Source organism: Gorilla gorilla, chromosome 7 (assembly GCF_029281585.2).
Source record: "Gorilla gorilla gorilla isolate KB3781 chromosome 7, NHGRI_mGorGor1-v2.1_pri, whole genome shotgun sequence".
Taxonomy (NCBI): Eukaryota; Metazoa; Chordata; class Mammalia; order Primates; family Hominidae; genus Gorilla; species Gorilla gorilla.
The window spans coordinates 150,314,217-150,324,726 of NC_073231.2; the positions used below are offsets into that span (position 1 = coordinate 150,314,217).

The 10,510-nt window shown below is 63.8% G+C and overlaps 2 protein-coding genes across 2 annotated transcripts; one reads left to right on the top strand and one right to left on the bottom strand.

Annotated features, from left to right (window-relative positions):
• Positions 1 to 128: 128 nt before the first annotated feature.
• On the top strand, positions 129 to 8,018 carry KIFC2 (kinesin family member C2). Its single transcript, XM_031013640.3, has 18 exons — positions 129 to 404; positions 645 to 723; positions 844 to 995; positions 1,088 to 1,226; positions 1,370 to 1,515; positions 1,599 to 1,664; positions 1,744 to 1,872; positions 2,215 to 2,292; positions 2,422 to 2,536; positions 2,611 to 2,720; positions 3,157 to 3,265; positions 3,376 to 3,533; positions 5,832 to 5,936; positions 6,028 to 6,149; positions 6,251 to 6,374; positions 6,467 to 6,596; positions 6,685 to 6,941; positions 7,033 to 8,018. The coding sequence occupies exons 1-18, from the start codon at positions 306 to 308 to the stop codon at positions 7,288 to 7,290; spliced, it is 2,376 nt and encodes a 791-aa protein (XP_030869500.1). The 5' UTR covers positions 129 to 305; the 3' UTR covers positions 7,291 to 8,018.
• Positions 7,632 to 9,969, bottom strand: FOXH1 (forkhead box H1). The gene is made up of 3 exons (XM_004047694.4): positions 9,485 to 9,969; positions 9,059 to 9,163; positions 7,632 to 8,958 (listed from the first exon to the last, which is right to left on the bottom strand). The coding sequence occupies exons 1-3, from the start codon at positions 9,656 to 9,658 to the stop codon at positions 8,140 to 8,142; spliced, it is 1,098 nt and encodes a 365-aa protein (XP_004047742.1). The 5' UTR covers positions 9,659 to 9,969; the 3' UTR covers positions 7,632 to 8,139.
• Positions 9,970 to 10,510: the final 541 nt, after the last annotated feature.

Below are 10,510 nucleotides of genomic sequence, written 5' to 3' on the forward strand. Positions count from 1 at the left end.
GCGGAGGGTGGGAGGGATTCCGAGAGGCGGGTCACGGGAGCCGTCGGCGCTCTCAGCCCGGTGTCCGCGGTGTAGGGGTTGGGGCGCGCCGGGCGGCGCCGTGAGAAACGGCGGGTCTCCAGGTGCGGCCGCGGGCACCTGTTTCTAGTACCCCCGTCCCCGCGCTCGCTTTCCAGCCGTGGGAGCCGGGCCGTGGGGGCGGCCGTCGCGAGCATGCGCACCGGCACTGCGGCGGGCGGGCGCCGAGTCTGGGCGCGGGGACGCGGGGCGGCGCGAAGCGGGGCCCTCTGCCGCCCCGCGCTCCCATGTACGCCTTTTACTCGTTGCTTATCTACATCTTCTACAGTCTCTTCCGCAGGGATGGTGGCGCCGCGGCGGCCGCGGAGGCCGGGGACCCCGCCCAGGTGAGCGGGGCTGGCGGTGCAGCCCGTCGTCCCCCGCCGCTTGCCCCACCCCCACGCCGAGGTTTCCGGGGCGGGGGCGGGCACGGGGCGCGGGGCGACGGGGCCGTGCCGAGGACCCTCGGCTCGGCGCCGGTGCTGGAAGCGTAGACTTCGGCCCCAATCCTCCGGCCCGGTTCGCGGAGGGAAGGGGCCAGCAGGCTGCCTGCCCCCTCCTCAGGGGCGCCCCTGCCCCCTCCCTAGAGAGCCCGCAAGCCCCGGGGTCGCCGGCGCCCAGACCTGCCCGCGCCAGAGCTGTGGACCGAGCTGACCGGCCTGGCCGGTAGGTGCGGGCTGGGAGTCCCGCGGTGCGAGGGCGGTGCCGGGACCTCCCAGGGAGGGGCGGAGGCCTGGCTCCAGCACGTGACCCGAAATGTCTCCCGCCCTCCTCCCTGACCGGCAGCCAGCTCCGAGCCTGAGGATGGGTCGGAAGGCGCAGCCGAGGGCCGCGCGGCCGCAGTGTCCCTGGAAGAGGCCCTACTGCGCCTCGCCGAGTTCCTCTCCGTCCAGCTGGGGGCGGAAGAGAGCTGCGGGAGCCCGGCCGACCTGGGCCAGGTGAGCGCGGCGGAGGGGGCTGCTGGCAGGTACCACCTGCGCCGGCCTTCCTGGCTCTCACAGCCCTGCTCCGATTCTTGTCTCCTTCGCAGTCTGGCGAGGTCCCCCCACTGTTGACAGTGACCAGTCAGCTCTTGGCCCTTCTGGCATGGCTTCGAAGCCCCAGGGGGAGGCAGGCCCTGCTCCAGGGGACTCAGCCAGCCCCTCGGGTCCGGCCCCCCTCTCCAGATGGTGAGTAAAGGACAGTAAGTTGAAGAAGGACTCTGGAGAGAGCAAATCCCGGTAGAACCTGGGCGGCCTGGAGTTCGGGGTCATGTTCCGGAAGATTTGGACTAGAGACCTCTTCAGTGCTAATTGGGCCCACCCTACTCCAGGATCCACATCCCAAGAAGAAAGCCCTTCCCACTTCACCGTAGTCCCAGACGAGCCACTGGGGGATGAGACCCAGGGACAGCAGCCCCTCCAGTTGGAGGAGGATCAGAGGGCGTGGCAGCGGCTGGAGCAGCTCATCCTGGGACAGGTGAGGTCCCTGGAGCCAGAAGGGATTGCCGGCTGGGACGCCAGAAAAAGGAGGTCCACCCTGTCTCTCTTACTTCTCTCCAGCTGGAGGAGCTGAAGCAGCAGCTGGAACAGCAGGAGGAGGAGTTGGGTCGACTGCGCCTGGGCGTGGTGAGGCTGCAGGGGGACCTGGTAGGGCCGGGCATGGAGGGGGTGCTTCAGGTGAGTGCTGAGGCTTCCTCTCCACCAGGGGGCGACGGACTCAGAGAAAAGGGTTCAGCATCTGACCCTGGAGAACGAGGCCCTGAAGCAGAGCCTGAGTCTCATGCGGGATCTCCTGCTGCACTGGGGCCCTGGGCCCCCCATCAGGGCTCCGCAGGTACTCTGCTCCCGAGCTGCAGCCGTTCCTGCAGCCTGGGGCTCTTGCACACCTGGCATGCAGCCACAGGGCCCGAGCCTCCTCAGGACCTCCCGGGATGGTCTGTGTAGGGCAGCCCCATCAGGGAGGCTGATGCCAATGGGAAGACCCCCCCTCTCCGTGGCTCCTCTGAGTGGCTGACCCCAGGAGAGCAGAGGGACTGTGGGAAGGAGCTCTGCGTGGAGTTGGGAGGCATGGGTTCACAGCCAGCTCTGCCCACCTCTTGACTTGACTTTCCCATCTGTGAAATGGTACCGCAGACCGTCCCTCTCTGAGTCCCTCCTGGCCCCCACCCTCCCGCAGGAGGAGGCGGAGGCATTGCTAGAGCTCCAGGGCCGGCTTCAGGAGGCCCAGGACACCACAGAAGCCCTCCGAGCCCAGGTGGGCATGGGGCCCAGGGAGCCATGGCTCAGGGGTGAGGCGGGCTGGGGTGCTGGGAGGGGCTTATCTGAGGCAGGGCCTGGTAAGTGCCTGTTTCCTCAGTGACAGGGGTGGGGTTGGGCGGGGCAGCTGGGGGTGCAGGAGGTGCAGCTGCAGGGCCTTCAAGGGGCCCTCCAGCAGCTCCAGCAGGAGACGGAGCAGAACTGCAGGCGTGAGCTACAGCAGATGCATGGGCAGCTGGCAGGTAAGGGTTGGGGCTGGGGCTCACAGGAGGCCCTGGAGGCTGGGCCTTCCCTTCCAACAGACTTTCCTCTCCAGGACTTCGGGCACGGATGGCCAGCCTGCGTCAGGGCTGCGGGGACCTCCGAGGTTTGGTCAGCACCTTTACCCAGAGCTGTCAGGGTTCGCTGAGTGAGGCCCGGGGCCAGGTCAGGACCCCTCCCCGCCTAGCCCCTCCTCTCTGGGCAGTCTATTCACTGTTCTTTTGACGGGGGCGCTCCTGGGGAGTTGGCTGTACTAATAAGTGGGGCTCTGGAACCCAAACAGCGTCTGTGTGACCCAGGGTGGGATTTCACTTCTGGGCCTTGTTGTAATTCTATGCATACTTGGTTGACAGTAAACTCTTAAAGCATTGCCCAGAAGCATGGAGGAGACAGATGATGTGGTATTCCTGCCTGTCATTCCTGGGCTTTATCCTGGGGTTACTCAATGATGTCCCCAGGGGCCCAGAGCCACTGAAAGTTGTGGCTTAGCACAGCTGAGCGGCCCTATGGGGGCTCCCTGCTGCTCTCAGGACCCTCCCACCCCCCACCTCCGCAGCTCCTTGGCTGACCCCTTGCCTTCTGTACATCCCTGTTCCCTCAGGTGTCCTGGGCCTTGGGGGCACTGTCATCTGGAGGGCCTGGTACTCAGCTCCCTGAGGGGCAGCAAGGGCCCCCAGCCGGATGCCCAGGGCGGCTGCCAGAACTCAAGGGTATGACAGGCTTGGGAGCCTAGGGGGGCAGGGAGGGCGGCTGGAGGAAGTGCAGCTTCCCTGTGCTTTAGGGTCTGCGAGGCATTCTGCTGACCTGATCCCCACTGCAGGAAATATCCGTGTGCTGTGTCGCCTGAGGCCAGGGACATCCTCCAGCCTCGTGAGCGTGGAGCCTGGCCCAGGGGGCACCGTCACCACCTGCTACCGGGGGCGCCATCGTCGATTCCGCCTAGACTGGGTCTTCCCTCCAGACGCCAGCCAGGAGGAGGTGACAGCCTGCCTTTGCAGCCATCCTGACCCTTTTTCAGAGTTCCCTGAAGAGCAGGAGAGGCTCCAGTTTCCCCTTCCCAGTCTGGGTGTCCACCTGGAGGAGAGAGGGTGGCTGGGCTCTAGCCAGGAAGGAAAGGGAATCGAGGGGGCTGGGAAGCAGGGCAGGCAGCCCAGCTTGGTGCCTCCTCCTCCCAGGCTTCACTGCCTGCCCACTCCCCTTTGCTGGGGTCCAGGGTCTGCCCAGCTATGAGGGCCCCTCATTGCTTTATGGCCCTAAGGCAGGCGGTGGGTGGTGGGGGCCGTGGGTGAGGAGGCAACCTTCTAGTCTTAGTGTGCTCTCTCTGCCTTGCCTGGATCCCACTGTCCTTCCCTACCCTTTTCCTGTCAGACACCTGTGGAAAAGCAGGGGCTTCAGCCTCAGCCCACCCCACCTTCACACACGTTTTCATCTGCACGTGCCCTTTGCTGCTAGAGCTCCCATAGCTGAGGAGATGGCAGCTCAGAGCCAGGGGAGACTAGGTAAGGGGCAGAATGGCAGCGACTCCCAACCAGGCTGCCTGCCAGCCTCACAGGGACAGGGGGACGACTGCTCAGCAGGTGGCCAGGGTCACCCTGATTCCCTCTTTTCCAACCACTTCTTCCTTCATCCCACACATCCCTCTGGCCTAGCCCCACCCCAAAGCGCAGCACTGCGCAGGGCATGCCTTGTGCACCGTCTTCTGGACAGCCGTCCTGGACAGGGTCCTCTAAGTCAGTGTGTCTGAACCAAAGGCATCTGTGGACAAGCCCCTCATCTGTGTTCCCGTTTCTGCAGTGGTGCCATGATGTGCTCCTGAATGTCATCCACAGTGCCACCTCCATCCAATCATGGAACCTCAGTGACCACACAGAACACAGAATTCTAGATTCTAGCCTTGTGGCTGTTTTCAAACAGAGCTGACAGCCCACCCTGTTAGCAGTGACCTTCTGGGCATAAAAGCCAGCCATGTTGTTGCTCAAAAGACTGTTGGTGTCCAGTGCCAATGGGGTGAATGTCCCAACCTTGCGTCTCTCTCAGCACCTGTCTGTGCCTGGGCTCCAGCAGGCCTGGCTGGCCACCATCCCCCGTACCTGCAGGCCCTTCCTGGGGTCACGCCTTGTGAGCCAGGTACTGGTGTGGCCGGCCCTCTAGGTGCACTGCCACGAGTGTTCACAGCAGGTGCCACTGCAGCCCTTATCTCTCAGGGGAAACTGAGGCACAGGAAGGCCAATGAGTAAACTCCAATCATACCCAGGTTTGAACCGAGCAGTCACGCCCCAACATCTGGGCTCTTTTTTTTTTTCTTTATTTTTGAGATGGAATCCCACTCTGTCGCCCAGGCTGTAGTGCAGTGGTGCGATCTCGGCTCACTGCAACCTCCGCCTCCTGGGTTCAAGCAATTCTCCTGCTTCAGCCTCCGAAGTAGCTGGGATTACAGGTGCGTGCCACCATGCTCGGCTAATTTTTGTATTTTTAGTAGAGACGGGGGTTTCACCGCCTTTGCCAGGCTGGTCTCAAACTCCTGACCTTGTGATCTGCCTGCCTTGGCCTCCCAAAGTGCTGGGCTTACAGGCGTGAGCCACCTCGCCCAGCCCATCTGGGCTCTTTTAAACATTTTAAAAAATTTTTACCATATATATATGTATATGTTTTTTTTTTTTTTTTTTTTTGACAGTCACACTTTGTCATCAGGCTGGAGTGCAGTGGTGCGATCTCAGGTCACTACAACGTCTGCTTCCCGGGCTCAAGAGATCCTTCCATCTCAGCCTCCCGAGTAGCTGGGACCACAGATGTGCAACACCATGCCTGGCTAATTTTTTGTAGTTTTTGTACAGATGGGGTTTCACCGTATTGCCTAGGCTGGTCTCAAACTCCGGAGCTCAACCAATCCACCCGCCTCGGCCTCCCAAAATGCTGGGATTTATTTTTCTTTTTTTCACGTTGGCTTCCACATTAAGGACACCACACCTGTGCTCTTAACTGCTGTCCCTAGGTCTCCTACGTGGTCTTCAGGACTCCAGAGCCTCTGCATAGGCTGTTCCTCTTCTCATTGCGTCTTTTCCCTTCTTTGCCTGGCAAATTCTTGCAAGCACCACCTTCTCTCGGGAGACAGAGGGTCTCTGTAGGACACACCCTCCCCCATGGTCCCTTAGAGCCATCCTCCCAGGGAACTAGGCTCTGCTCACACCTGCCTTCATGGCACTCCCCACCCCACCAAATAGGGCATAAACAGGCAACGTGGGGAGGACTCAAAACACATTCTCCCGCCTCCCGCAGGTCTTCAGAGAGCTGGAACCTGCGGTGCTGTCCTGCCTCCGAGGCTACAGCGTCTGCATCTTCACCTATGGCCAGACAGGCACCGGGAAGACCTACAGCATGGAGGTGGGACAGAGCTCACGCCCCAGTGGGAGAGGCCCCAGGGGCCCTGCATGACTTGGATGTGAGCCCGGTGTGCACCCCACCCCATCCTCAGGGCCCTCCTGAGGACCCCGGCATAGTTCCTAGGGCGCTGCAGTCGCTGTTCCGGGAGATGGGGGCCGGCCGGCAGCACCGGGTGACACTCAGCATGGTGGAGATCTACAATGAGGCTGTGAGGTGGGCTACTCCACCAGGGAGGCCTTCTCCCCACCCCTGGCCCAGGGCCCTTCCGGATTTCCAGAGAACTCTGGAACCAAGACCTTCCCCTTTCTCACCAGGGACCTCCTTGCTCCAGGGCCTCCCGAGCGCCTGGCCGTGAGGCAGGGCCCAGAAGGCCAGGGCGGGATCCAGGTGGCTGGCCTCACCCACTGGGACGTGCCCAACCTGGAGACATTGCACCAGGTAGGGCTGCACCGCCCTCCGAGACCCCGCCCCGTGCTTCCACTTGGGGGCGGGGACCCTGCACCTGACCAGCCTTTCGCTCCGCCTTCCAGATGCTGAAACTGGGGAGGAGCAACCGGGCCACCGCCGCCACCGCCATGAACCAGCGCAGCTCCCGCTCGCATGCCCTAGTCACGCTGACGCTGCGCGCGGCGTCTCCACCGCGCGCTCCAGGCACCGCAGGTACCACGGCCGGTGCCTGAGCCCTGCGGAGTCTCCAGCGCACCCGAGGCCCGGCCTTCCCCCATGTCGGGCTCGCTCGCCCCTCTAGGCACGCTGCATCTGGTGGACCTGGCGGGATCCGAACGCGCACGGAAGGCAGGGGCGGCCGGCCCGCCGCGGGGAGACCCAGACGGCGCCCGGCGCCTGCGGGAGGCCCAGACCATAAACCGCTCGCTGCTGGCGCTAGGAGGCGTGATGGCCGCACTGCGGGCCCACCGGCCGCACGTGCCCTTCCGCGACTCGCAGCTCACGCGACTGCTGCAGCCGGCGCTGGGCCCAGGCACCACCGCGGTGCTGCTGCTGCAGGTGGGCGCGGGGGCGGTGCAGGCGCGGGGCAGGTGTGTGCATGCCGGTCGCCGCCCACCCGGGCCCGCCCACCCGCGCCTCTTGCCCGCAGATCTCCACGCGGCCGGAGGATCTCGGGGAGACAGTCTGCTCACTCAAGTTCGCCGACCGAGTGGGTCAAGTGGAGCTGGGGCCAGCCCGGCGCCGCAGGGTCCCGCGCTCCTCCGGGACGCCCTCTTCCCTCAGTACCGACACTCCGCTCACCGGGACCCCCTGCACCCCTACGCCGTCCCCTGGCAGTCCTCCATGCCCCAGTCCCGACAACAGCTCGGGCTCGGCCCTCGCGCCCGCAGAGGGCCTGCCCCTGTAGTCCTGGGTCGCGGCCCTGCCCATGGGGTCTCAGGCCAGGTCTCTGCTGGCAGAGGCGGTAGTAAAGTCCCTGTACCCCGTCTCCCAGGGCACAAGCTCCCTAGCCTCTTTGGATCCACTGCCCCTGAGCTCCCAGAGTCACCCCTCCACCTCCGCAGCCAGTGAAATGTGTTGTGCCTGCTGAAGTGATCACCCCCCGCCCCCAGCCCTGCATCAGGCCACAGGTCTTGGCTTCCTCCTTATCACCATTTGCTGTTATCACGGCACACAGCAGGGAATCCCAGGCACCCCGCCAAGTGGTTACCCAAGTCACCACTCCTGACCCAAAAATCAGGCATGGCATTAAAACGTTGCAAATTGCTTTACTGTTATCCCCACCACCACCAGGACCATGTAGGGTGCAGTCTTTATTCCCTAACCCCTTTCCCGAAAAAGGTGCTACCTCCTTCCCAGACAGATGAGAGAGGGCAGGATTTCAGGCTGGATCCACCACTGGGCTCTCCCTCCCCCAGCCTGGAGCACGGGAGGGGAGGTGACGGCTGGTGACTGATGGATGGGTAGTGGGCTGAGAAGAGGGAACTAGGAAGGGCTATTCCAGGCTCAGCCCTGCTCCTCCAGCCTTGCCTCTGAGTGTAGGAAAAACAGAGGCACGACAGACCAGGGTGAGGGTTGTGCCCAGCTGGGCCACGGCCATGCATGGGGTGGTCCAATAAACACCGTGGACTCCCAGCAAGGCTGCTGCCTGGTGTTTCGAGGTTGCTGTGGTCGCAGACAGCCGCCTCGCCTTGGCTCCCTGTCAACAAGGTGGGGGTGGGAGCGGGAGGGAGGAGCGGTCCCTGTCTTAAGAGCCTCACAGGCTGCACCAGGAGAGCAGCCAGCCTGGGCCAGGGGCCGCCAGGTCCCGAGGGTGGCTGACCCAAACGTCGTAGATGCTTTTGTTGGGTGGCACCCCCTGGAAGAGGGCGTCTAGATCGCAGAGCAGCCCTGGGGGCCCTCGGGTTTCAGGGGCCACCCCCCAGTAGGCAGGGCTGGTTGACGGACACCGGGGACAGGAGGTGGGTGGTGGTGCCAAGGGCATTACCACATTGGGAGTGTAGATAGGCAAGTAGGAGGTGGGCAGCTGCCCCCAGAGGGAGGCCCTGTGTCCCCCGCTGGACTGTCCCCCAGGAACTGCGGTGCCCTGCAGTAAGTGGAGAGGCCAGGCCCTAGGCTCTGGGGAGAGGGTTGGGGTCCCGATGGCTCCCCCCTGCACAGTCTCCCCCTCCACTCTCGTGGGGCCAGAAAGGGGGCAGAGGGGCCACAGAGGCCTCTCAGAAGAGGGAAGGGGTGGGGTGGGCACCGCCTCCTCCCCACTGTTCCCTGTGCCTGCAGGAACTGGGCTGCTCTGTGGAGCTAGCCCCGGCCAGGGTGCCCCCTCCCCGGACCCTCCTAGCAGGGACTTGATGCTGAAGCCCTCACTGGGTGGTGGCGGGGGACTGGGCGGGCGGTATGGCCGGCCATGCAGCACGTAGGGGCCCAGGTCCTTGGCGAAGGCTGCACGCGCACCTCCGTTCTGCCAGCGCCGGCACAGGGCGGTGTTCTGCAGCCGTAGCGCCTCAGCTGGGATCAGGTTCACGTCGACCGCCCAGAAGTTGCCCTTGGCCTGGGGCTTTGCAGGGTCCTTGGGTACCTGGGTGTGGGGGTCAGACATGGGTGGGGCTGCCCAACCTTGGATGCTCAGGACTTCCGCGCGCGCTCCGCCCCCGGTCTCCGACCCTGGCCTGCCCCACCTTGCGGAAGCATCGGTTGGAGGAAAGGTTGTGGCGAATGGAGTCTTTCCAGCCCTCGTAGTCTTCCCTGAAGAAGGGGAACACGGCCTGGACCTGACGGATGATCTGAAACCGCCAGGCGGCCGGCCGGCGCCGTGAGCCCAGACGGGGAGGGGGTAGCGCCCTACCCCTCCCCCACTACCGGGCTCAGGGGCGCGCGGTGCCGGCCCCTGCTGTCCCCGAAGAAGGACATTTCTGCGCAGAAGCGCGGCAGAGGGGGCAAGGGGCTCCCGGAGAAGGGTCGTGCCTTGAGGCCCTCAGTTCTCAGGACTGGTCCCACTGGCATACCTGGGTGGGCTAGGAAGGGGTGGGGGTTAGGGCTTGAACCTGGAAGTGGGTGGGGAACGAGTCTGGGGAAAGAGAGAGTGGGGGCCGGGGCCCACTCACCTGGGCCAGCTTCAGTCTGCGGGAGGGAGCGGCCTGAATCACCAAGGCGATCATGGCCAAGTAGGTGTAGGGGGGCTTGTCATGTCGCAGGTACCTCTTCTTCCTCCTCTTAGGGGGCTGGGAGGGCGACTCTGCCTCTGGGGGCCCCAGGCGGGAGCCGCTGCAGGGCCCCATGCGGGACGGTAGACAGCGTGGGCAGGGGCCTGGCCGGGTGGAGGGTGCAGGGCGGTGGGGCAGTGCAGAAGGCAGGGCCGGGACCTGAGGCCGGGCTGGGGCAGGCGGGCTGGGGCCTTTATCATTCGGATGGAAGGGGGAGGGGAGGGAAGGGAGGAAGAGGCTGTGGGGGAGGGGAGCATGCCGAGGGCTGCCACAATTAGCAGGTTTTGGTTAATCTGGAAGGGAGGGGCAGAGAGGATTCTAGTGGGGGCTTCTCCTGAGGCCTCAGTCTCCACCCCTGAGTTGCCTTTGGGTGGCCAGGCCTGGCTTCAAAGGGGCTGCGATGACCCATGGCTACTTTATCCTATCTTCCCTGGTCAGGTTTCAGGACCCCATTTAACAGATGGGGGAGTATTTAGCCCATGCCAAGCTCCCAAGGCGTGAGGCACCCCTGGAGTTCAAGATCTAGCAGCTAGTAGGCCCTGAACTATGGGGGCTGGATACCCACCCAGGACATGATCAGGTGGAGCTTCCTGGAGGAGAAGGCCATGAAGCCCCCACCCTAGGAACAAAAGGGGGACACATTGACTCAACTGATTTCCTGGGAGTTGCTTCAGGAGCCCAGGTGGACCACTCACCTCCTCCTCCCTAGCCATCTCTGCTTCTCCACCCAAGCAAGGCTGGTATTGTGTATCCTGCCCCAAAGCCCAGGTTCTCCTCCTTCACAAGGGGCAAGTTTGCCCAAGAGGATAGCAGCTCTGGGAATTAGCAGCGGTGGTTGGTGCTGGCACCAGGCCAAGGGCCCCCAGACACACAGGGGCCCAGGGATATGCTTTTGCCCTTCACTCTGAGAATTCAGCTTTTCTTGTG

What these genes read in the sequence shown, in the direction of transcription:
- FOXH1 (XM_004047694.4), bottom strand. Translation starts at nt 9,658, where the DNA reads ATGGGGCCCTGCAGCGGCTCCCGCCTGGGGCCCCCAGAGGCAGAGTCG. An exon ending in GCAGACTGAAGCTGGCCCAG is followed by an intron (nt 9,164 to 9,484) that starts GTGAGTGGGCCC and finishes TGGCGGTTTCAG; the next exon opens with ATCATCCGTCAGGTCCAGGC. An exon ending in CCAACCGATGCTTCCGCAAG is followed by an intron (nt 8,959 to 9,058) that starts GTGGGGCAGGCC and finishes CCCCACACCCAG; the next exon opens with GTACCCAAGGACCCTGCAAA.
- KIFC2 (XM_031013640.3), top strand. Translation starts at nt 306, where the DNA reads ATGTACGCCTTTTACTCGTTGCTTATCTACATCTTCTACAGTCTCTTC. An exon ending in GCCCGGCCGACCTGGGCCAG is followed by an intron (nt 996 to 1,087) that starts GTGAGCGCGGCG and finishes TCTCCTTCGCAG; the next exon opens with TCTGGCGAGGTCCCCCCACT. An exon ending in CAGAAGCCCTCCGAGCCCAG is followed by an intron (nt 2,293 to 2,421) that starts GTGGGCATGGGG and finishes TGGGCGGGGCAG; the next exon opens with CTGGGGGTGCAGGAGGTGCA.